Raw genomic sequence first — 24,769 nt, 5'->3', positions numbered from 1 at the left:
CACATGTCAGATCCAGATTTACTCTAGAAAGAAAGAAGTGGGAATCATAGGAACAGAACCACCTAAAATGTATAGAAACTTATTCATGTATTCGACTACAGTGGCAAGAACATTACTGGCCCCAAATGGAAAGAAGCAGAAGAAGTCCCAGCAAAGGAAGGATGGATACAAAAACTTACAAAGTATGCAGAAATGGCAGAACTTAGTGAAAGAATAAGAAATCAAGGTAACAATTTTTTATTTTTTGTAAAAGAATAGAAATGGTTTATTGAATGTATACAGATAAATTATAAACAGATAAAAACATTGGCAGGATTATTGTGATAACCTGCAGTTTTATAAGAGTATAAATTTAAAGAAGATGAATAAATGAGCAAATTAGTTTAATTTGGATATGCAGAAGATATTGAAAATAAATTTAAGGAGCCGTAGAAAGAGGGGGGAGGAAGTCAAGTTTTAAAATGTCAAAATGATTGTAAAATTAGTGAAATGTATAAACTGGAAAAGTACAAAATAAAAATACAAAAAATACAAAAAAAGAAAGAAGGTGGGTGATGAAAGAACAAATACTAAGGATATTTAGTTTGGGCCAGTGGTTTTTCTGTGGGGATTCATTTCTTGAAGCTAAGTCACATTCCTCCTCTCACCGCCACTGTTGCTGCACCGAGTTCAGCATAATATCTGCAGCATAATGTCTTAGCAAGGTCTCTGTGGTGCCCGAACAGAAAACGAATTCAAGGGAAATTGGATAAAGGACTCTTTCCCTCACCAGCACACAATAGTATATTGTCTACTCCTAGGTGACACAGATCTATTGTATATTCTGAACAATAAAGAACATGGCCACTAGATAACAGCAAAACCTCAAGATCCTACAATGCAGGTAAACTTACCTTACACGAGACCCCTTTCTCTGCTTCAAGATATTCCTTTCTTTCAATCCAAAGCTCTAATAGAATTTGGCATATTTAAAGGCGGCATTAGGATACACTGTGATCTCCCTTCATTCATAGGATCGCATTGCATGAATCTCTTGAGCCTGCAACAATGCAGCTTGAAGAGAGGGCAAGAGGGTGATGGAAAAAACCTGTGTGTGTCGGGGGGGGGGTTCCTTTTTCCATTAAGGAAAAGCGATGGCCACCATTCTGGGTGGCTTTCAGAGGATTAGGTGAATTCGCAGAGCGAATTCTTCCTCCGCTGTAAGAGGCAGTGTGAATCTCAATACGATCCTGGAGACAGCAGACAAGGAGCAGTTAGGCCTTTGGTCTGATCCAGCTGGTTCTAATTTTTTTACATGCAAAGCTTTAGAAGTTTGGACAGAAGAAAAAACAAACAAAGCAAATGACAGCAAGCGGACAGTCCTGACAACTGGAATTGCGAATATTTTCTGTTAAATTTTCTACATGGTTTCATTAAAATATATAACTGATATCCATCCATCTCTGCGTAAGAAAATGCAATCTGACTTCAAACTGAACTCTAAAGTCCTCGTGGATGTATTTAAAGAACACTGTTTTCAAGCCTCCCAGCTTACTGCTTTGTGAGTAGCTAGGATGATTGGGTGAGAAAGCAGGGGGTGGAGGAAGCAAGCATTGATTTCTGCTTTATCTTAACCAAGAAACAACTTTTTGCTCAGAGACGGCTTGTTAAAAATAACTGTGAAGAATATCGATTTGAAAGGATAAACTGATACACAGCAAATAATCTACAACAAACAGGGCACAAGGAGAAAACCTGCTTTACTCTTGCTGGAGGGGACGGTGCAAAACTGAGGGTGACAACAAGGTCTATTTTATGGTCTTGTATACACATGACGTTAGCCTGGGCTTCAGAAGAACATTACTCTTTCTGTGTATCCTCAGCTGAACCATGGTGCTCGAAAGCTGCCGACTTCTGATCAATGGCTATGTGGACTTTGGGGGAAGTCTCCCATGTTGGTTTTGGGATGTCTCTGGTGTTCCTGCTGAACTGAATTCTCAAACCCTAATTTGAAAATATGCTTTTGGTTGGGTTGTGAACTGGAAACTCACACTTTTCTCTCCTGTGTTGAAACTTGCCTTCCAAACTTAGGAGTTTTCTTTGTTTTAGTTGGTTCCATTAAGCAGCCATAGAGGTTCCACCGCTCGTCCATTTCTGTGTACAGTCATACCTCGGGTTACAGATGCTTCGGGTTATGCGTTTTCAGGTTACGGACGTGCCAAAACCCGGAAGTACCAGAATGGGTTACTTCTGGGTTTCGGCGCTTGCACATGAGCAGAAGCACCAAATCGCAACCAGCGCATGCGCAGACACGGCGCTGTGGGTTGCGAATGTGCCTCCTGCACGGATCATGTTCGAAACCCGAGCGTCCACTGTATTGCAAAGCAACATTCATTTAAGATTGCAATCTTTGCATAACCAATATGTCCTATTGACATACGTCTGTGGTGGCTATTCAGGTATTTTCTCAAGAGAGAATCTCCCCTTTTGTTCTGCAACAGAAATGGGCAAGCTCTCTGAAGGACATTTCACACAGTTTCCACTAATATGTATGTGTTGGGGTGCAGAGAAGAGAACTAGCCCCGCTGTACATAGGAGAGGGCTATGTGGAGAGAGTCTCTTCCTTTAAATTCCTAGGAGTTTATCTCAGTGAAGACCTTACTTGGAAAATCAATACAACCTAGGTGATTAAGAAAGCCCAACACAGACTCCATCTCAGAATATTGCAAAAGAACGGTGTCAATCAACATTTGATGATTTCCTTCTACCAGTCAACAATAGAAAGTGTCCTTTCATACTGCATCACGGTGTGGTATGCTGGTTTGACATCAACTGATAGGAAGTGCCTACAGAGGATGGTGAATACAGCACAAGATATTATGGGCTGTCCCGTGAATCCGCTGGATGACATTGCGGAAGAACGTTGCCTCAGGAGAGTGAGGAAAATTCTCAGGGATGATTCACACTCTGGCCGGCACTTTCTTGATCTCCTGCCCTCAGGCAGAAGATATAGAAGCATGATTAGTTGCACCAATAGGGTAAAGAACAGCTCCTACCCGTGCGCTATTAGGCTGCTGAATGAAAAGATAACAACAGGGCAACTAACTTTCGGGTTTGGGGTGTGTGTGTCAGTAAATGAGGGGAATTAAGACTAAGAGAGCTGAGTGGAGGGTGCTCATGTAATCTCACTGTATACAAGTTGTACAGGTGACAATAAAGTTTTTCAATTTCAATTTCAATATAATCTGCTTACCTTCATTGGAGCAAGTTGGATTGGGGTAATGCATGAAGGATCCACCATAGGCTTTGGCCTGTTTGCTGTGTCCGCTAGCAAACTATGCCACTGTTGAGGTAGTCCGGTGAACTTCTGTTCTCTGTGATCAAATCCAGTGTGTACCCTGTGTTCAAAATTTGAAGGGCCGGAAATTTCAAGCTTTTTCTTTTTCTTTCCAAACATGGTGGAAAAACCTGTGAGGACAAAGGGGAATATTACCCTGGCGCTGAAATATTTTAAGTCCTTCAAGCATAATTTGCCACGCTGGGTGAAACGGATAAAAACGAGAAATTGATAAGGCTCCATGCCTATGATAGAATGTGTATGATGTCGTGTAAAAACGCCAAGCCTTTCTTTGTTGAGAAATCTGAATTATGGACAGCACCAGAATTTAAGGTAGCAATAATAAAATACCTGAAAGACATTCTGCAACAAATTGTATTCACACCAGGAGAACAGCCAAAAAGAATGGTTTCATTGAGTTCAGAGTATATGGGCAATATTCAGTGTTAGTGATGATCAGATAAGACCCATTGAAATCAATGGTCCAGCCGATGTTTTCATGCTCGTCTTGGGTTTAATGGCATCTCCAGTTAAAGGATTTTGGATTGCAGGCTTCCTTCTGTGACCTCAGAGCAAGCTACCCCAACCTGGGGGAAATAATGACACGTTGTCATGTTTAGTGAACCCGAGGAAAGGCAATCCCCCTTATTCTACAACTTGTCCCCATCTGTTAAATTGAGATTGTAACTAGTGGCAGCACCATGGGAAAAACACACACACACACACACAGAGAGAGAGAGAGAGAGAGAGAGAGAGAGAGAGAGAGAGAGAGAAATGGCAACGTGGGTGGATGTGTTGTGTCCTTCATGTTAAGACTTTGGAACGAAAAAGAAATCAGGATAAGTTAATGACAGCAATGGGGGTAAATGGGAGGCAAGCTCCTTGTTTGCCCCCCTCCCCAGTCAACCCTCTGACCCTGCCCATGATTGTAACCACTATGATCAATATCTAAAGAAGATACACTGAATTATATTAAATGGTGGCGGGAAGGTTGCGCTCAGGCTATGGAACTCTCTTCCTTAAGGAAGCGGATTAGATCCCCTTTCTGATGGCCTTCTGTCCACGTATGAAGACCATTCTCTTATTCCCCTTTCCTTTTTGGCTTCTGAATTCTTATCTGCCATCTTTTGTATCTGCTTTTTTATATCTATTTTTTTAAAAAGTCATCTGTATCAGCCACCAACCATTTCATCTACAGTATATACAGAAGTGGGACGCAGGTGGCACTGTGGGTTAAACCACAGAGCCTAGGACTTGCCGATCAGAAGGTTGGTGGTTCGAATCCCCACAACAGGGTGAGCTCCCATTGCCTGGTCCCTGCTCCTGCCAACCTAGCAGTTCGAAAGCACCTCAAAGTGCAAGTAGATAAATAGGTACCACTCCGGCAGGAAGGTAAACAGCGTTTCTGTGTGCTGCTTGGTTCGCCAGAAGCAGCTTAGTCATGCTGGCCACATGACCAGGAAGCTGTACGCCGGGTTCCTTGGCCGATAAAGCAAGATGAGCGCCGCAACCCCAGAGTCGGCCACGACTGGACCTAATGGTCAGGGGTCGCTTTACCTTTACCTATATACAGAAGTATGGGTTCCTACACACAGTATGCCAAACAGAAAAAAGACCACCAGAGAGACAGAAATTCTCAATTTAAATCATACAAATGAAGAAGCACTCATTTTCAGCCACTTAAAATTCTGCAGGCTTTACCGTCATCAGGTTGTTACAGTCTGCAAGGAGAAATGTTGCGCGGAAATATTTATTTAGTTTTGATTGTTTCGGATCCTTCGGCCTCAATGGTCTCATTTACTCAGTTAGCCGCCCCTTGGCTAGCTGCTTTTTAAACAGAGTTCTTGGGTATGTTAAGGGACAATTTGAATAATCCTCCAAGCATATCGGAATGAAGCTTGAGTTGACCTGCTGTGTAGCAAAGTGATAATCTGATTGCTTCCCTCCCGTGCTCTCCGATTGTGGGTCAGAGCCCTAATTGCCTGATTGGGGAAAGGGCATTGAATTAATTATAGTCGAAATTGTGAGCTAGGTCACGGTGTGCATTGAAGCAGATCACTTCAGCAAGAAGCACGCAGTGGACAAATCCAATCAACCTGCCAATCCATCCATCCAATCTTAGTATTTTCCTTTGGAATACAAGCATTAAATGACACCTAAGATACAACACACCCGCTGTTGTATTAAACAAAGCAGTGGAGAATTCCAGTGAACTTTCCTTTAAAACCCCTTTCTTTTTGCTGCACAGAAGAAAGTAATTCAGATGATCTGGAGGGGGACCTACAGGATCTTGAAGCTTTAAGCAAAAGCTGCTTGAAAAACATCCCAAGAAATTCCATATAAATATGGTGTCATAAACCCTGCAGATTTGGGTTAAAAAACCCAACAACTATGAATGGCACATGGTACAATCCCAAGCATGTTTACTTAGGTGTAAATCCCTCTAAATTCAATCAGACTTACCCTCTGGTGAGTATGCTTAGGATTGCAGCCTAAAAATGGGTTCCTGCAAAATTCCTGCCTTACAATGCAGTTCCATGCATTGCATCGAATTGGCCTCCACAGTCACTTATGGACTCATTGTTAAAACCTTGTTTACAGAAGACAATCTTACTCAGCTACGAGTGATCGCCAAAGAAGAAGAAGAAGAAGACCTTGGGATTAAGCACTACAAAACTCAATGGGATGATTATGAGGAAACATGCAAAGGATTATTCTGCTATACCTTGCAAAGTCTTCATTAGATGCTGTCTGATTATTTGTTATTACACCTTGCTAATTTTCCCTTATATTTCCTAATTAATATCTCTTCTGGGTAAAACTTTGGTAGAATACAGAAAACAATAAAGCAATCCTAGTTAGCATTTAGTCTTAATTCACTTCAGAGGCTAGCAGACCCACCTGAGCACAGGCATTAATAATAATAATAATAATAATAATAATAATAATAATAATAATAATAATATATCCCACCCATATGGCTGAGTTTCACCAGCCACTCTGGGAGGCTCCCAACATAATATTAAAACACGATAAAACATCAAACATTAAAAACTTCCCTAAACAGGGTTGCCATCAGGTGTTTTCTAAAAGTCAGATAGTTGTTTATTTATTTGAAATCTGATGGGAGGGCATTCCACAGGGCGGGTGCCACTACTGAAAAGGCCCTCTGCCTGGTTCCCTGTAACCTCACTTCTCGCAGGGAGGGAAGAGCCAGAAGGCCCTCGGAGCTGGACCTCAGTGTCCGGGCTGAACGATGAATGATTTTCTACTAGCCATTACTATAGACTTCACCCTTGAGCATTGTAGTTCACTGAGCGATTGGCTCATGAAGTGTATTGGCATGGAGCTCTGTCCACCCTGATTTGTTCCACGTCATTCAGAAGATGATGCCATCCACGATCAACTTGACCGAAGCTGACTCAGGTGTATGCGAAAGCAGCTTAAGCAACGCAGCAGTGTGATCAGTCATTTTCTATCTAGGAGATAAACTGTTCTGAAGGTTGTATCCAACCAACGGTGTCGCTCAGCTGAAAGTGACTGAAAGTCAGTGGAATGGAGAGGGAAGCAATTTTGGGGGATTCACCCTCCACCTACGGTCCCTGCCCCCCAGTCTGCCCTGAAGGGTCCCACAAGCCTTCCAAGTTCTGTTGATGGAATTCATACCATCAGCTGACTGACACCATACAACCCTGAAAAAGTAGAGCCAGGTAAAAACCAATGGTACCAGTTCTGTTAATGCATTGCAATTTGTCTTTGGCTCACAGCAATAATAAGGGGGAAAGAACCCAAATCTAAACTGAATTCTACCTTCCAGCACTCTATAAACCTGTCACTGCTTAATTAACTGTAATAGGTGATATTATTTCTGTACAATATTCTAAATTGCACTGTATTTCACAAGTAATACGTTGCACACCCATAACTTAATACTATTACATCCGAAACAGACTGATTTACTTGCCAGTTTAAATATGTCTGTAGTATTTTACAGCAAGGTCGTGCATGCTGGGATAACAGCAGGAAGAAATCTTTAAAAGTGAAAGGGGATAGTACATAGCTGCAGGGTTATATGTCAATGTGTTCGCATAGGTAAAACATGACTTAAATATAGACCTTTCAGTTTCAAGGCTTAAACATTTTTCAGTATGTTCCTTACTTCTGAAAACACACCCACACTAACCACTTTGTTCACTGTTTGACTTGAAATTCTGATATAAGTGGAAATTTCCTATGCATGCCACATGGTGTTGGTAGAGTAGGGGAGCGCGTGGCGCTGTGGTCTAAACCACTGAGTCTCTTGGGCTTGCCAATCAGAAGGTCAGTGGTTTGAATCCGCATGATGGGATGAGCTCCTGTTGCTCTGTCCCAGCTCCTGCCAACCTAGCATTTCGAAAGCACACCAGTACAAGTAGATAAATAGGTACTGCTGTGGCAGGAAGGTAAACAGCATTTCCATACGCTCTGGTTTCCATCATGGTGTCCCATTGTGCCAGAAGCGGTTTAGTCATGCTGGCCACATGACCCAGAAAGCTATCTGTGGACAAACGGCGGATCCCTCGGCCTGAAAGCGAGATGAGTGGTGCAACCCCATAGTCGCCTTTGACTGGACTTAACTGTCCAGGGGTCCTTTACATTTTACCTTTTTTAGGGGTGGGATAATCTGTCAATTTTGGATTATCATTTCCCCCATCTTAAGTTCAGCTCTTCATATTACCACATCAGTTTGTGATGATGATTTTAAAAGTCCTCAAGAAAACTAATCTGCATTTTAGCGAACATCTCTCCTAATACACATTTTGTATGTACTGCAGCCTAATATACACCTTATTGCTAAGCAGTTTCCCGAGATAAAATGCATTTTTGCATGTAGTGTTCACTACTGTGCATGCATTTTAATGCACATCTTACCCCAGTAGGTGCTTTCAACTTGGCTGGAGAACTGCATCACAAAATTCAGAAAACTGCATATTTCCACAAATTGCTAGCTAGGGGTGGTGGGAGTTGTAGTCCAAAAACAGCTAGAGGACCAAGTTTGGAAAAACCTGCCTTAGCACAAAGACAAATGACTCCTTTGGTTTAGATGCATACAGCACCTCAAATATGTGATGGTTTTGGTGAGGACCAGAAAGGACAATCCATCTCCTTCCATGTTCATGTGCATACATGAAGACCCTCTGCAAATGGCTGCAGTGCATCCTGTTTTGAGTTCGGTCGATGTTCCCAGCTATGCTCCAAATGTCTTCTGAGTTGGCCATTCCAGCCCCGCAACCACCACCGTTATTGAAATCTATCCACTAATACAGCAAGAAGAAAACATTGAAACGGTTCCAAGCCATCTGGGCTTTGCCATTGTCAATGTTTCTTCCAAAGCACACAATACCTTGTTTATTGTCGAAAATGCCTTCACTGGTCACACCACAGCACAGCAGGGTTTCTTGGGATGGTTGGCCCATGAGAAACATCTAATAGAGATGCACAATGAAATAAATAAAACTAAATAAAATAAAACACACACACACACCATCAAAGACAATGTGGGCTTGTACAGAAATAGTAAACGCTGGCAAAGGGTAACTAGAGAAACACTGTTGTCATTTGAGGAACAATGTTCCACCGCCTCCCGCACAATGAAAGCCACTTTTGTATTTCCTACTTTCATGCATCAGCTGACATTACAGAGCCTCTAAAACAGCACTCGCTGGGAAAAAGTGAGCCCTGTATTAGCTTCCTGGCTGACAGCCAGTGAAGGGTCAGGTGCTGCTCACAACAGTACTCTGGTTTCCAATTCCCCACATGCTGTGTGCCTCCTGGCTCTCTTATTCTCCCAGTAGTCATTTGTCCCACTACGTGACACCAAATCTACACCAATGAAGCAACTGAGTAGCCAAGGCAGGAGGGAAAGCATGCCAATGGTATCCAGTAAACATGGAACGACCACTCCAGGGGAATCACACCAGCAGTTGTGGAGGAAGGGGCTTCATTACCTGTGGCGGTGGGGGCGTGGCATGCCACACGTGGGGGTGTGGCATGTTGCACGTGTGAGAGTCCCAAGTGGTAGGCGCTCGCCCATGTGAGCTATCGTCCCGACTGGGTAGGTGCCTGTCAGTGCGAGCGTCATCTCAATGTGGCGGCGCCTGCCAACTCAAGCATCCCGAGGGGGAGGCGTCCGCCCACGATGATGTCACTCCTTCCCCAGGATGGTACCTGTGCCCCCTTCCTCCGCCACTGCACACCAGTATAAAGTAGGCCTTGTTCTCACTCATGTGTCCAACCCATATCTGCGCTTGGACCACTTCAGACTATAGGCGGGGACTTGGGTCATCTCCAGACTTCCAATGTTTTTCTGGAGGGCTTCAAGTTGTGAACGATACCTCTTGGGACTTGCAGGTGAGGGCCTTCTCGGTAGTGGCACCTACCCTGTGGAATGCCCTCCCATCAGATGTCAAGGAAATAAACAACTATCAGTTTTTTAGAAGACATTTGAAGGCAGCCCTGTATCAGGAAGTTTTTAATGTTTGATATTCTATTGTGTTTTTAATTTTCTGTTGGGAGCTGCCCAGAGTGGCTGGGGAAACCCAGCCAGATGGGTGGGGCATAAGTAATATATTATTATTATTATTATTATTATTATTATTATTAGGCAGAGGGAAGGGAGGTCAACAGTAGGCTGAGGCGGAGCCAATGGCAGGCAGACCCAACCAATTCTAGCTCTCCCCCCATTCTCCTCCTCACTGAGTTCAATCCTGGTAGCAAGCAGCTGGGTGGGGCATTGGATTTGCCCTAATGGACTAGCCTATACTACTATAAAAGTTGTTTAGCACAAATAAAGTGGATTACAATCAGGGCCATCTTTAGCAGATGTGGCGCTGGGGTGCAAATATCAGCCCAGCACCCCCAAATTACCATGGATAGTGTGCAGGGGGGGGAGTGAATCTGTGCACTGCCTGCCATCGTAGGAGCAACTCTCCTCCATGCCACTGTGGGAGAGCAATCCCCGCAGAGACTTGGGAAGGAAGCTGCATGCATGCCAGCCATATAGAAGGCATGGCGCAGCTTCCATCCTAAGCCTCTGCAAGGATCGTTTTCCTCCTGCGGAGGCTTGGGAGGCTAGCTGCACACCCACCAGCCATATGGTTGGTGGGGTGCAGCTGGCGGGTGTGCAGGGAAAGGGGAGGCCGCCGGCAAAGCCGTGCAGCTCCCCCACTTGCTGGGGCGCCCCTGAGAGGCTTGCGCTCTGGCACGATGCACCACTAAGCCCTATGGGAATGCTCTGCTGCTGCCACACAAGTACCGTATTTTTCGCTCTATAGGACGCACTTTTTCCCCTTCAAAAAAGAAGGGGAAATGTGTGTGCGTCCTATGGAGCGAAGACACCATAGCCCCGCGACCCTCTCCCGGCTGGAGAGGTGACGCGCGGCTATGGCAGGAACCTCTACAGCCCCGTGTCACCTCTCCAGCCGGGAGAGCGCGGGGGGGGGGGCTAAAGCAGCCCCCTGCGACCCTCTCCTGGCTGGAGAGGTGACACGTGGCTATGGCAGGAGCCTCTACAGCCCCGCGTCACCTCTCCAGCCGGGAGAGTGCGTGCGGGGCTAAAGAAGCCATAGCCCCGCAACCCTCTCCTGGCTGGAGAGGTGACGCCCGGCTATGGCAGGAGCCTCTCCCCTGCGCCTTTCCGCTGCTCCCTGACCTGCTCTTTGGGGCTGATGGTGGGCTTCCCCCCGCCAGCCCCAAAGAGCAGGTTGAAAGGAACCTGAAGCCTGGAGAGTGAGAGGGGTCAGTGCACATCGACCCCTCTTGCTCTCCAGGCTTCCAAGGTAGCCGCCTGAACGGCACCTTGTTTTAGAGCGGGAAAACAAGAGGGGGAAAGTTCTCCCCCTCTCTGTGCAGCACCTCCTGCCGCTTCACTGAAGGGGCGCTGGGCAGTGAGGGGGAGAATTTTTTTTTCTTGTTCTCCCCCCTCTAAAACAAAGTGCGTCCTATTGTCCGGTGCATCCTATGGTGCGAAAAATACGGTAAATCAGGATGAATTCAAGATGAATGCTAGTTGCAAATCAGAATGAATGCTCAGGAATGACCAGAAGCCTCCCTCTGTGAAAGCTTTGCAATAATAATAATAATAATAATAATAATAATAATAATAATAATAATACCCTGCCCAGCTGACTGGGTTTCCCCAGCCACTCCGGGCGGCTTCCAGCAAAATATTTAAATACAATAATTCAACAAATATTAAAATCTTCCCGAAGCAGGACTGCCTGTCAGATAGTTGTTTATTTCTTTGACATCTATGATCTGGTGGGAGGGCATTCCATAGGGTGGGTGCCTCTACCAAGAAGGCCCTCTGCCTGGTTCCCTGTAACTTCCCTTCTCGCAGTGAGGGAACCTCCAGAAGCCCCTCGGTGCTGGACCTTAGTGTCTGCAAAAGCAAATCAGGGTGGATGCTCAATAAACTGGAGGAGCATTACTGAATTCTCTTCCATATAGTTTTCCGCAACACCACACACAGAGAGAAAGCTAGCATGTCAGGACAAAGGTTAAACTAGAAACGCCCCCCTGATATCTCATTTTCTGTGTGCAGAGAAGCTTTTGCATGAAAGAACGTTCAATCAGCTGAGCTCCCACCTCCATGCCTGGGAGCTGTAGTTTGCTATGAGTGCTGGGAATATTAGGATATTCCTACAATTCCCAGAGTTCCCTGGGAAGAGGAACTGATCATAAAGCCAGTTTAATTCTGTGGTGTGAGTGTGTCCACAGTCTCTGGTCCAACGCAGACTCACAAAATAGCATGCATCTCTTTTTGAAAAGGCTATCCCCAGAACAAAATCTCTACACAGTGTTGTGTCCAGCATAACAAAATACAGTTGCTGAGCCAGTTAAGTAAATTACCATTTTCCTCTGGTCTGTATTAGAAGAGGAAATGTTGTCAATGATACTGACGTGTCAAGGACAGAGATGGTGGTGATTTATCAGGGGAGAAAGATGGGTGAGAGGAGTAATGAATACATGTTTGCAGTTGCCTAAGGGAAAAATCTGAACCAAAAGTCTGAAATTTATTTCTAGATTAATGAAATGTATTAGCATTAATTGAGCCTTTCTCTAATTGGAACGAAGATCTTATAGTTGCAGCAGAAGTGTGAAATCAATTTGCCCCGCATTCAAGCTGTTAAAAAAAAGGCTTGAAAATTTACTCAGACTGCATCTTCTTTATTAATGATGCCCAGCTGATGAAAATTGGCAGAGCGCCACTGAAATCACTGGTTTTATATCTGCAGAGGACCCTGATGCTATGTGTTCTGGATAATTTACAAAATTGCAGCCGAAAGGATGGCACAGTGCTGTTCGGTTTCAATGGCCCTCTAACGCCAAGCCAAGATGTTCATCTTGCAAAATGTCCAGTATACTCAGCTGCATCTCTCCTAGAGTGCCAATCGTAATTAAGCACCATTTCTTAAATAGCCAGAAATGAATGCTGCCTGTAATGAAACCAAATTACAGAGTGATGCTAACAAAGAATATGTGGATCAAGGGGCAGAAGAAGTATAAAAATCATCTGGATCTGGCATCATCCTATGTACACAACAGTCTCCATAATCCTGATTGCAGTATACTATGAGCAACGCAGTCGGTGCCGCCTGCAACATTTCAAGGATTCAAGTCACATCGAAGTGAGACAAAATACCATGTTTTTTCCCCATAGAAACACAGTGAGCAGAGCAAATTCTCATTTCTTTGGTCAGTGGGACTTTCCACAAGGCAGAATGCCATGGAAGGCTATTTTTGCATGTGTTTACAGCAGCAGCAGCACAGAATGTTTTGAAGCATACATCAAGGTTCATGGAGCTATCTCTCAATCAGGTCTTTCCAGAAGTCATAGGGCAAATCTGTGCCGCACATCTAAAGCACGTGCAAAGAATCCTGGGAAGTGTAGTTTTTCCTCAGGCGAGATTTCTAACAACCTTAACAAGCTACAGTTTCCCAGGACTTGCGGGGAGAAGCCATGTGCTTTATATATTGATGCAGCCAATTCAATGTTTTGTGCTACATGGTGCACAGCTTGAACAATGCAATTGGATTAGTCTTCTAGGACGGCCCGTGCTGGTGTGTGTGCCCCTGCCAATCCCACTTCTACAACACACACACACACACACACTTGTGTATGGAGCAAAATTAGAAAACTCTCACACTGGTGCTTCCAGACTGCCTCTATTTTTGGATGTGATTCAATCCTGCAAACCAACAAATCCAAGCCGCGCAATTGAAGTTGATTGGGAGGTCTTGTGCAACATACCCACTTCCCCTAAATATTGGTCTTTCTGTGATAAGGAAAGTGTTACGGAAATGCACTGGGAAGTGTGGTGCAACTTGTATCTTGCACGACTCATCCAATCTTCCTGCATACAAATCAGAAAACGTGCTCCTTAAATAGCCAGTGGTCAGCTAACCTTTCTGCAAAGCAACTCAGGGTGATAGCTCAACAAACAGGTTGTTTGGAAGTACCTGTTATCTCTTCTACAAATGAACTGCTTTGTAAAGTTACTTGCTTTGCTAAACATAGTTTGCATGTTTTCCCAGACCAGCATCTATTTTGCATTTTTTAAAAACAAAACAAAACAGTTGCAGCTTTGTCTTGTGTAAAATTATCACAGTGAGCGATCTAGTAATATAAGCCTCCCAGGAATCCTTTAAGTTAAAGGTATAAAAAAGGGGGGGAGAGAAGGACCCCTGGACAGTTAAGTCCAGTCAAAGGCAACTATGGGGTTGTAGCACTCATCTCACTTTTACGCTGAGGAAGCTGGTGTTTGTCCACAGACAGCTTTTCAGGCCATGTGGCCAGCATGACTAAACCACTTCTGGCACAACGGGACACCGTGACGGAAGCCAGAGTGCAAGGAAATGCCGTTTACCTTTCTGCCACAGCGGTGCCTATTTATCTACTTGCACTGGCATGCTTTCGAACTGCTAGCTTGGCAGAAGCTGGGACAGAGCAACAGGAGCTCACTCTGTTGTGTGGATTCAAACTGCCGACCTTCTGATCAGCAAGCCCAAGAGGCTCAGTGATTTAGACGACAGCGCCACCTGCGTCCCAGGGATGATAGGGGTTGTAGTCTAACACCCTTTGGATGGCACCATGTTAGCTATCCCTGTTGACTTGGAGCAGCATTCAAACCTTCTGATCGGCAAGCCCAAGAGTTTCAGTCATTTAGACCACAGCACCACCCACGTCCCTAATCCTTTAAGAGCGTACGTTTAACCTGGAGGAGAGATGATAGTTATATTCAAATATCTAATGGATTGTCACATGGAAGTTGGAGGAAGCTTGTTTTCTCCTGCTCCAGAGGACAGGACCCAAACCAATGTGTTCAGGTTTCAAGAAGAAGAAGAAGAGTTTGGATTTGATATCCCGCTTTATCAGTACCTGAAGGAGTCTCAAAGCGGCTCACATTCTCCTTTCCCTTCCTCCCCCACAACAAACACTCTGTGAGGTGAGTGGGGCTGAGAGACTTCAGAGAAGTGTGACTAGCCCAAGGTCACCCAGCAGCTGCATGCGGAGGAGCGGAGACGCAAACCCGGTTCCCCAGATTACGAGTCCACCGCTCTTAACCACTACACCACACTGGCTCTCTCAAGAAAGGGGATTCCAACTAATCATCCAGAAGACCTTTCTGACAGTAAGAGATATTTGGCAGTAGAACGGACTCCCCTGGGAGGTTGTGGACTCTCCTTCCTTGGAGGCTTTTAAGCAGAGGTTGGACAGCCATCTGTCAGGGATGCGTCAGCTGAGATTTGAGCATTGCAGGAGGTTAATTGAACTAGATGGCAGCAGGGTCCCTTGCAACTCTACAGTTCTATGATACACTTGCAACAGGGAAAGTTACCTATGTTGCAGGAATTTATGTATAGGTTGTGGGTTTTTTTTGGGGGGGTTGCGCCTCCAGCATATATCATGCACATGCAGTCCACTACCAAAATTGCTGCACAATACAAAATGTAACAATTCACTGGTGTGTGTGTGTGTGTGTGTGTGTGTGTGTGTGTGTGTGTACTGGCTCACTGGGAAAACTTCAGAAATCCATATAGACATGTGAGCTCAGCTACTCAGCAGCCCCTCTGCCTAATTCCTGGCATCCTGATACCTGAGCGCCAGACAGGTAGCCATTCCAATAATAACAAACCCAGATGAAGACAAAAGGGTGTGATTAACTTGGCTGGGAAACAGGGAAATGTAAATATCTCTTTTGTTACACTTGATGGGTGCTTGGTGGAAGGCAAGGGGAACCCTGGTGCAGGGTCCAGGATGCTGCCACCAGACCTCCCCTTTCATAATGTATTAGTGATGTATTAGTGATGTAGTTGGGGGGGTGTAACATGGGGATTAGCAGCTAATAAAAGTTTGGGTTCTCTTTTGTTCAGGGCTTCCATCTTGTTTCACCTTGTGGCAGGTGGGAGTCCTGTTGTGACAGTCTTCAATAAAGACCAAGCCTACTGGCTGCTGTTTTGCTCTGGTATTCCTGGCTGGTGTCCTTGTTTTTTGTCCAAGGGAGCCCTCAGATTTCTCCGTTAACACCTGTAAGCCTTTCAGGAATTATTCTGGACTACAGTCTTAAAGAGGACAAAGAAAGCAGCTGGCCACAACCTTTACTTTTTACTACCTGAGAAGCCTTACTTGTTAAGCAGGGGGAAAGCCTGATGTCCCCTGCTCAAGCAAAAAATAAAATAAAAAATGCAAGACCAGCTCTCACTTGCCTTAACGTAGCAAGCACACCAGACCCTTGAATACTGCTGAATCTGAGAAATTAATTAATCTACAGACAAGACATCAAATGCAAGCCAATACAGATTTGTGCATAAGAACTGCTGATTTTTGTTTGTTTGTTTCACTCACCTCCCAAAGTGCAACAGCATCCAAGCACAGAACAATCTGGGGGGCAACCATTTCTGAACATCTCTTGCTTCCAAGTATTCTCTCTGTGGCCTCTGCTCAATACACCAGATGAGTGCTACAGGCTCTAATTTTCCTCCCCTTCATCTGCTTTAAGGTTGCTGACTGCTCAGCATGAGATAAGCACAGAACAATGATACAAACTTGCCTAGTCCCTGCTGCAAATATTGTCCTTCATTGGAGTTGAGAGATGTTGATGTCAAAGCATTTTGCACTAAATGTTCACTGCTAGCTGATGAATCTAGGTCTTGGTTTCAGCTACCAGTGAAAATTTACTATCAAATGAGATCTAGGCAGTGTGACATTAAAGTTTATTGTACTTAGGAACGGCAAAACTTAATTTTTTTGGGGGGAGGCTACATACAATGAAGATCCGCTTACGTAATAACACAAACTGATGGTAGAGGAGGTGGAGAACTGTTCAGACAGACAGGTTTTTATAAAAATTCAACTGCTATGGCCATTGTCACAGGTTGCACTTGTTTTTTTGTTTTTGTTTTTTTTGGTGACTGTTAATTAGTGGGGCTTTCAGTAAACTCAGTGCATTGAATGAATTCAGATTTACTGATTTAATGTATTGATTGAAAAATCTCCAAATTACACCTGAAAGTAGTAAAGAGGAAAGGGGGACGCATGTGTGTCACCTTTAGTTCCTTGGGGGAAAACATGTGATATAAATGCAATAATAAATAAACAAACAAACAAATAAAATGAATTAAATTTCTTTTGCAGTGGAAATTTGCAGTGGGCAATTTTCACTTCAATTTTAATTCAGTTCCATATTTAAAAATATATATAGGAGTTTCATTGCACTTTATGTTTGATTGTGACCATTGCAATGACTATTTTTTACTTATCTGAAAAGTGATGCTGCAGGCTAGCTTAATAGGCACAGAGTAGGTTAGCAATCTGACAAGATTGCTACATCTAATGGTAGAGCTGGTCTTGGCAAACCCCCTTGCACAAATCTTCAGGCATCATGGTTTCACCATTCCTGCCACATATGGGCAGTTCCATCCATATTGTGTATTACAATCCCAGTTGAATGAGATGCAATGAAACTGGTCTCTATTATATAAATTCATGCCTCCTGCAATTTAGGCTTTTCAAGCTTCATTTTATCTCCAAAGGTTTGCCTACGTATATTAACTAGTCAGAAGAATCTCCTGAGTTTCTAATTGTGCACACTTATTTCATTGTATTTTGAAGCTCTATGTCATGGGTAGGTAAACTAAGGCCCGGGGGCCAGATCCGGCCCAATCGCCTTCTAAATCCGGCCCACAGATGGTCCAGGAATCAGCGTGTTTTTACATGAGTAGAATGTGTCCTTTTATTTAAAATGCATCTCTGGGTTATTTGTGGGGCATAGGAATTCGTTATTTCCCCCCCTTCAAAATATAGTCCAGCCCCCCACAAGGTCTGAGGGACAGTAGACCGGCCCCCGGCTGAAAAAGTTTGCTGACCCCTGCTCTATATTCTGTCTGCTAAAGCATGTTCTCCTTCATGGAGAGCACGTGTTGCGGTGGGGGCCGCCAGGGCACTCCAAAGTTGTGGGGTGGGCTAATTGATTGTTGGCCACTGATGCGATTAGGCTTCCCTTGTTGTTGGGAAGAAGTTAATGTTGCCATTTGTTGATTGACAGCTAGAAATGCTAAAACTCCTTGCACGAGGCTAGGGCTTCCTCTTTTCGCCCGTGCATCGGCTTGCCCATCCTCCCCCTCCCTAGAATTAGGGTTGTTCGCTTTGACCTTGCTATGCCTGTCATGGGGTTGTCTGCTCTTGGGGCAGGGGCCTGGTAGGAATTTTGTCCATCTGGCTGATTGGCTGGGGCCATTTGGTTTTTGCCTACTGCGTAGCAAATCATCACAACTTGTAAGGTTGCGGTTAGGCATTGGTTTATGGTTTGGTTGGTTGAGGGGCATGGATTGGCTGTGCCTGCCCCTCTAATGCTGCTGCTGCAAGGGATTCCGTTAAAGGAATCGGTGGCTACCTATTGCTTGTCCACCCTGTCAAGGGGGCTCGGGCCACTGCAAGAGGGCTGAGGGCAGGTTTCCTGCTCCGTCGCTACCCCCAAGTGTATTCCCCTTTTCTGATTTTCACAGGCGTGCAGAATGTCAGTCTGTCCCCCACAGTGGGGGCAGATAGTCACAACCAATGCCTAAGCAGCCACTCACATGTTTGTATTTTAATAAAGTTGTGGCCAAAATTATGGCAAAAAACCTTAACCAAAAAATTTGGTGTGATTTGTGAGTTGTTGGGGTGGCCCTGGGGACCTCGACACGCAAAACATTTTCCATCTTTCTCATTGATGAGATCAGCAACAAAGCCCACGCTTGCTTTTGGCCCCAACTGACCATGAAAAGGTTAACGCAGCTGTAGCAAAGGCACATCTAATCGAAAATCGGGGCACACTGAATGTGAGCAGCATTAGTATAACTGTTCCTCACTGTTACACAGCAGCTCCCATCAATCCACAACTATCTCTTCCTGTACTCTGATGAGCTGCTATCTGCCCTTGAGAGTATCTCAACTTTTTATTCATTCAGACTGTGACTCTTACAAACAAATAGAAAAGATACTTCACCGTACAAATATCGTACAGAAAGGCAAACACTGAAACAACTATCTACCAGAAGGGCTTACGGTACTGCTTAGCTCTAAATTGAGCGAACATCAATCCAGAAAAAAAAACCCCACCAAATTGTCATTTGCTCCAATTGAGGTTTTCTCCAGGGGAAAGCTACAGGACATGAAGAAGGGTGGATAAGCCCCAAGTCTTGCAAAAGAATAAATAAAATTTTGGGCATCCATTAGCAGCCACATATCCTAGCACCTGGGGCTTTCAGCATTCAAAGGAGGACCCCAAGGAAGATGTTGAAGTGCTGAGGGCTCTACTCAACAGAGAATCCTTCCTTGCTTTCTCCTACCCCTTCTCTGCTGCAGGATGTGGCCCTGCCATTGTCTTCTGATTTAGGTTATCTCCGTTTCTCATTTTCCAATCTTAATTTCAGTTCTCCACATTTCCGCATTGAAATACACTCGGAGTCGAGTGTGGATTTCATGCTCTTTATTCAGCTCATAGTGGTGAAGAGGAGGAATGAAAGTTACCCCAGAATGTCTGCTTTATATACATTATTTACACAATGGGCCCCACGTGATTGGCTAATTCCGGGATTCTCCTGTAGGCCAATCAGGTTGTGGATTCACTTCCACCTGGAGCTGGATTGGGTGGCTCCTGTGGACCAATCAGACTGCTGCATTCTAAATCCTACTGTTCTAGCACCAATCAGACTGCTGCCTTTTGGAACCTATTCAACTCAGTGCATAACACACATCAATTAGCAATTTATTTATTTAAAAAGAAACCCTCTCTCTGTTTTGCTTTTATTTATATCAGTTTCTTTTATCTTCCTGTATTATGAAAAAAAATAGCTTTTTAAAAATAGAAATGGTCGCAGAAATTCATTGACGAATTTATCCTAATATACATGTGTTTGTATGGACTTTTTTTTGCAGAGCATATTTTAGGTGTCAGGAAGAAGCAAAAACTTTCCTCCCCCACTCCGCCCCCGGGCATTTGGCCCTTGATTTGAAGCGGTTCTGATATTTGCAATGTCTTTTAGTGGGACAGGATCTGTAAGACCTGTCTTTTATCTGTACAGATGTATTTTAGGCTTTTACTGGTTACATTTGTTATCATTGGTTTTAGCATTTTTACAGGCTTTCTAAGTCATTTTGGATTACTTTTGTGAGGAAAGCAACTAATAAATATATTAAACAAATACATCTAGAAATGGGTCCTTTGTACTCAATAGGACTTACTTCTAAGCAGACCTGTGCAGGATTCTCCTGTTAGCCTTCCTTTCAACAGATCATTCAGTAGTCCAATGATATGTCATTTTATGTGCCATGCTTTTGGTGCATCAAAACTGTACTGATGTAAAGTTCTGACAATGCTTCTGACTACCAGCTCTGATTGTTCCAATTATTCCTTGCACCAGTGTTCCATCATTCTATATCTAAATATATTAATTAGATGCTTATACATTGCTTATGTTGCAAATATTTACGTTTTCAATTCCCGTGAGCTTTCACGTTTCACTCTTTGCACTCCTCCCATTTGGAAAATGCCTTTAAATATTCATTCTTGCCACCATTTCTCAGACAATATGCACTATAGCTTTCAACGCAGTGCTATGCTGAAGGATGCTACTATTAAAAGCTTGGGAGAACATGCAGCAATTTGCTTTGAAATATTGCAAAGATGCTTCTCATGGTGAATAACTACCTGAAGAATAAACCCTGAAAGATGCTAAAGAATTGCCCTCTTTTGTCTTCTTCTAAGACAAAGACTCTGTAATTTATAGCATTGTATGGTTTTTATACTTTTATTAAGCCACTAGGATATCAGTCACTATGTGCATACAAGGAAGACAAAAGAAAGTTATTCACATAGCACTCAGGATGAAAGAAACATTTGGGGGGGGGGCAGAAAATAGATGAAGAAGTTGTGGTCCTCCAGATTTTGTTGGACGACAAATCCCATCTTCCTTGATCTTTGGTCATGCTGGCTAGCTGATGGGAGCTGTAGTAGAATGACTGCATTGCGTAGGTAAATAGGTAAATGACCCCGGATGGTTAAGTCCAGTCAAAGGTGACTATGGGGTGTGGCACTCATCTCACTTCAGGCCAAGGGAGCCGGCGTTCATCCACAGACAGCTTTCTGGGTCATGTGGCCAGCATGACTAAACCGCTTCTGGCACAATGGCACACCGTGACGGAAGCCAGAGTGCTCAGAAACGCTGTTTACCTTCCCATTGCAGTGGTACCTATTTATCTACTTGCACTGGTGTGCTTTCGAATTGCTAGGTTGGCGGAAGCTGGGACAGAGCAACAGGAGCTCTCCCCGTTGCGGGGATTCGAACCACCAAGCTTGTGATCAGCAAGCCCAAGAGGCTCAGCGGTTTAGACCACAGAGCCACCTGCTCCCTTGCATCATGTGGATACCCGATAAAAAGTAGGTGAACAAATTATGGCTGTTTGAGAGTGCAGGCCCGATCTGAAAGTACCCTCAAAACTGGTAAATGTGCACACAACTGGGTTGTTTTTTTGTTTTTGTTTTACATGGTTTGCCATTTCGAAACATCTTGCAAGGCTTCTAGTATCAGCAGCTGAATGTTTAATTCCCTGTTTCAATTTAATTAAATCTTTCAGTCAATTGTTGGCAGACTCTGCAGGGGAGAGGTATTAAGAGACCCCGAACTACTAATTGCAACATCTCACTTTCCGTGGCAGTTCTTTAGCAGACCACATTGTCAGGCTGTCAACCACAAAGAGGCAAATATTCTGTATTTTCACAGTGCATGTCTTCTCTAAGCAGATGCTCCCAGCACCCGGCAGCTGAGAAGCAAACTCTTTAAACAGTAAGCACTTACGCAACCCACCGAATCCTGGCATCTATACAGAAAGATAAGGAATGGGAGGAGGTGCTTTGGAGGAGCTAGAGAGGTTTTGACAGCAAGCTCTCCTCGCCAGCTGCAGCTCTGCCTGTACTATATGGAAGACTATATATTCTCAGATTTTGGCCCCAAAATAGTGATTTCTGGAGGACAGAAATACCACCCCCTGCAAAAACAACAACCCACTTGTGGATATTCTCCAAGATCTATTTATTTACATTCTGTCCTGTCTCCCCCCCCCCCCGCCCCTGATAGTGCTGTTTCAATGCTATTTTTCTCTTCGGCTACTGTTTGTTTCTCCATCCTGGATTCATCACAGAGGTTTGTCCCATGGAGTCTCATTCCTGCCTTACCAATGCACTCTATGTGAGGCTACCTTTGAAGGTGACCTGGAAACTACAACTAATGCAGAACGCGGCAGCTAGACTGGTGACTGGGAGTAGCTGCCAGGACCATATAACACTGGTCCTAAAAGACCAGTACGTTTCCGAGCACAATTCAAAGTGTTGGTACTGACCTTTAAAGCCCTAAACGGCCTCGGTCCAGTATATCTGAAGGAGCATCTCCACCCCCATCGTTCTACCCAGACACTGAGGTCCAGCGCCAAGGGCCTTCTGGCAGTTCCCTCACTGCGAGAAGCCAAGTTACAGGGAACCAGGGAGAGGGCCTTCTCGGTGGTGGCACCCTCCCTGTGGAATGCCCTCCCACCAGATGTCAAAGAGAGTAACAACTATCAGACTTTTAGAAGACATCTGAAGGCAGCCCTGTTTAGGGAAGCTTTTAATGTTTGATGTATTACAGTATTTTAATATTTTTTTGGAAGCCGCCCAGAGTGGCTGGGGAAGCTCAGCCAGATGGGCGGGGTATAAATAATAAATTATTATTATTATTATTATTATTATTATTATTATTATTATTATTATTATTATTACCTCAAGCTGTTTTTCACAAGCCAGTCCTGGCAGTATTGGACTTTCAGAATGTCGAAATATCAGAAGCCTTGGCTGGGCTGGGATATGCTTGTTGGTAGGAAACTTCTTTAGGATGATGAGGTAACCAAATATGAGGGTGCAAGCAAATTCTTGCAACTTGTGCCTGCTTAACTGTGGTGTGTTCTGTGAAATGGTAAATACATGTACGCACTTCTCCATAGCAATATATGAAGAGCCACAGGTTCCTTACTCCGTTCTGAAAATAGAGTACTAAAAACATAATAAGCACCTCTGCTGGGTCAGGCTACTGGCCCATATAGTCCCCCGTCCTGTTCTCACATTGGCCAACCAGATGTCTTCAGGAAACTAACAAAGGAGCTCCCTTCTCCCCTCTCACGGTTTCCAACAACTGGTACTTGGAAGCATTATACTACTTCCAACTGTGGAGCAGCATATGGGTGGGTATGTTTGTGCTATGTACCCAATCAGATTTGGCTCTGTGATGCCATCACTTAATGCAAATGAAGCCATTGAAAGATAAAGAGATGGGGGCCCTTTCTGTGCTTACCATTTATAGTTTAGGGAAGCTTTTAATGTTTAATAGGTTATTGTATTTTAATATTCTGTTGGAAGCTGCCCAGAGTGGCTGGGGAAACCCAGCCAGATGAGCGGAGTATATATATATAAATAAATAAATAAATAAATAAATAAATAAATAAATATTATTATTATTATTATTATTATTATTATTATTATTATTATTATACATGTGCTGTTTGATGCGGGTGGCAATGTGTTCTTTCTTACAGAAGAAAAAAACATCTGGGAACTAGTTCAACAGCAGTCCTAGTTCTGGCACAAGTGTTTCACAGCCCCTTGCTAGGCTTACCTTCATGACATGGATGGTGCTGTGGTCTAAACCACTGAGCCTCTTGGGCTTGCCAATCAGAAGGTCAGTGGTTCGAATCCCCACGATAGGGTGAGTTCCTGTTGCTCTGTTCCAGCTCCTGCCAACCTAGTAGTTCGAAAGCACACCAGTGCAAGTAGATAAGTAGGTACTGCTGTGGCAGGAAGGTAAACAGTGTTTCCGTGCGCTCCGGTTTCTGTCACGGTGTTCCGTTGCACCAAAAAGCGGTTTAGTCATGCTGGCCACATGACTCTCTGTGGGCAAATGCTGGCTCCCTTGACCTGAAAGGAAGATGAGCACTGCAACCTCATAGTCGCCTTTGACTGGACTTAACCGTCCATGAGTCCTTTGCCTTTTTACCTTTTCCTGATGTTTTTAAGAGTGAACCTGCAGCTGATTGTCTGCAGCAGTAACATGCCACTGCTTTTAGGGTGCGTGTACGTGTTTCTCCTTTCCACCCTATTGGCAGGTTGTCCCTGAACTGGTAATCGTTTCATAGCCATAGTCAGGGCCCTTACGTACCCTCAAGTTCTTCTGACTGGTAAGTCTTGGAGTTTTGAGCATGCACACAGTAAAAGCCATTCTGTGTTGTTGTTGTTGTTTAGTTGTTTAGTCATGTCCGACCCCATGGACCAGAGCACGCCAGGCACTCCTGTCTTCCACTGCAGTTTGGTCAAATTCATGCTGGTAGCTTTGAGAACACTAACACTGTCCAACCATCTCATCCTCTGTCACCCCCTTCTCCTTGTGCCCTCCATCTTTCCCAACATCAGGGTCTTTTCCAGGGAGTCTTCTCTTCTCATGAGGTGGCCAAAATATTGGAGCCTCAGCTTTAGGATCTGTCCTTCCAGTGAGCACTCAGGGCTGATTTCCTTCAGAATGGATAGGTTTGATCTCCTTGCAGTCCATGGGACTCTCAAGAGTCTCCTCCAGCACCATAATTCAAAAGCATCAATTCTTCGGCGATCAGCCTTCTTTATGGTCCAGCTCTCACTTCCATACATCACTACTGGGAAAACCATGGCTTTAACTATACGGACCTTTGTTGGCAAGGTGATGTCTCTGCTTTTTAAGATGCCATTCTACAGCTATTTAATTTATTCAATGCCTCGTATTCTAGAGTACTGACTATGTAGCATTATGGAGAACCTGATTATGGTGACAAATGTTTGTTTTGCAGCTAATCACTGTCATCCTGAGCTGAACATGGAC

The 24,769-nt window shown here is 44.2% G+C and overlaps 1 protein-coding gene across 4 annotated transcripts in view; it reads right to left on the bottom strand.

Moving 5' to 3' along the window:
* Positions 1–24,769, bottom strand: part of PAK5 (p21 (RAC1) activated kinase 5) — a 111,355-nt gene that overhangs the window by 40,967 nt on the left and 45,619 nt on the right. For 2 of the 4 annotated variants that reach the window (XM_082215523.1, XM_082215524.1), the window contains 2 exons: positions 8,700–8,781; positions 3,233–3,447 (listed from right to left, as the gene is read on the bottom strand). In XM_082215523.1, coding sequence (XP_082071649.1) covers positions 3,233–3,447; positions 8,700–8,781 — 297 coding nt within the window. The remainder of the gene's footprint in view (positions 1–3,232; positions 3,448–8,699; positions 8,782–24,769) is intronic. The other 2 variants (XM_082215525.1, XM_082215526.1) reach the window with 1 other exon arrangement.

The sequence above is a fragment of the Podarcis vaucheri genome, assembly GCF_965113315.1.
Source record: "Podarcis vaucheri genome assembly, chromosome: 3".
Classification (NCBI taxonomy): Eukaryota; Metazoa; Chordata; class Lepidosauria; order Squamata; family Lacertidae; genus Podarcis; species Podarcis vaucheri.
The sequence above is the reverse complement of the archived record's forward strand: the minus strand, read 5'-3'. Positions and strand labels throughout refer to the sequence as shown.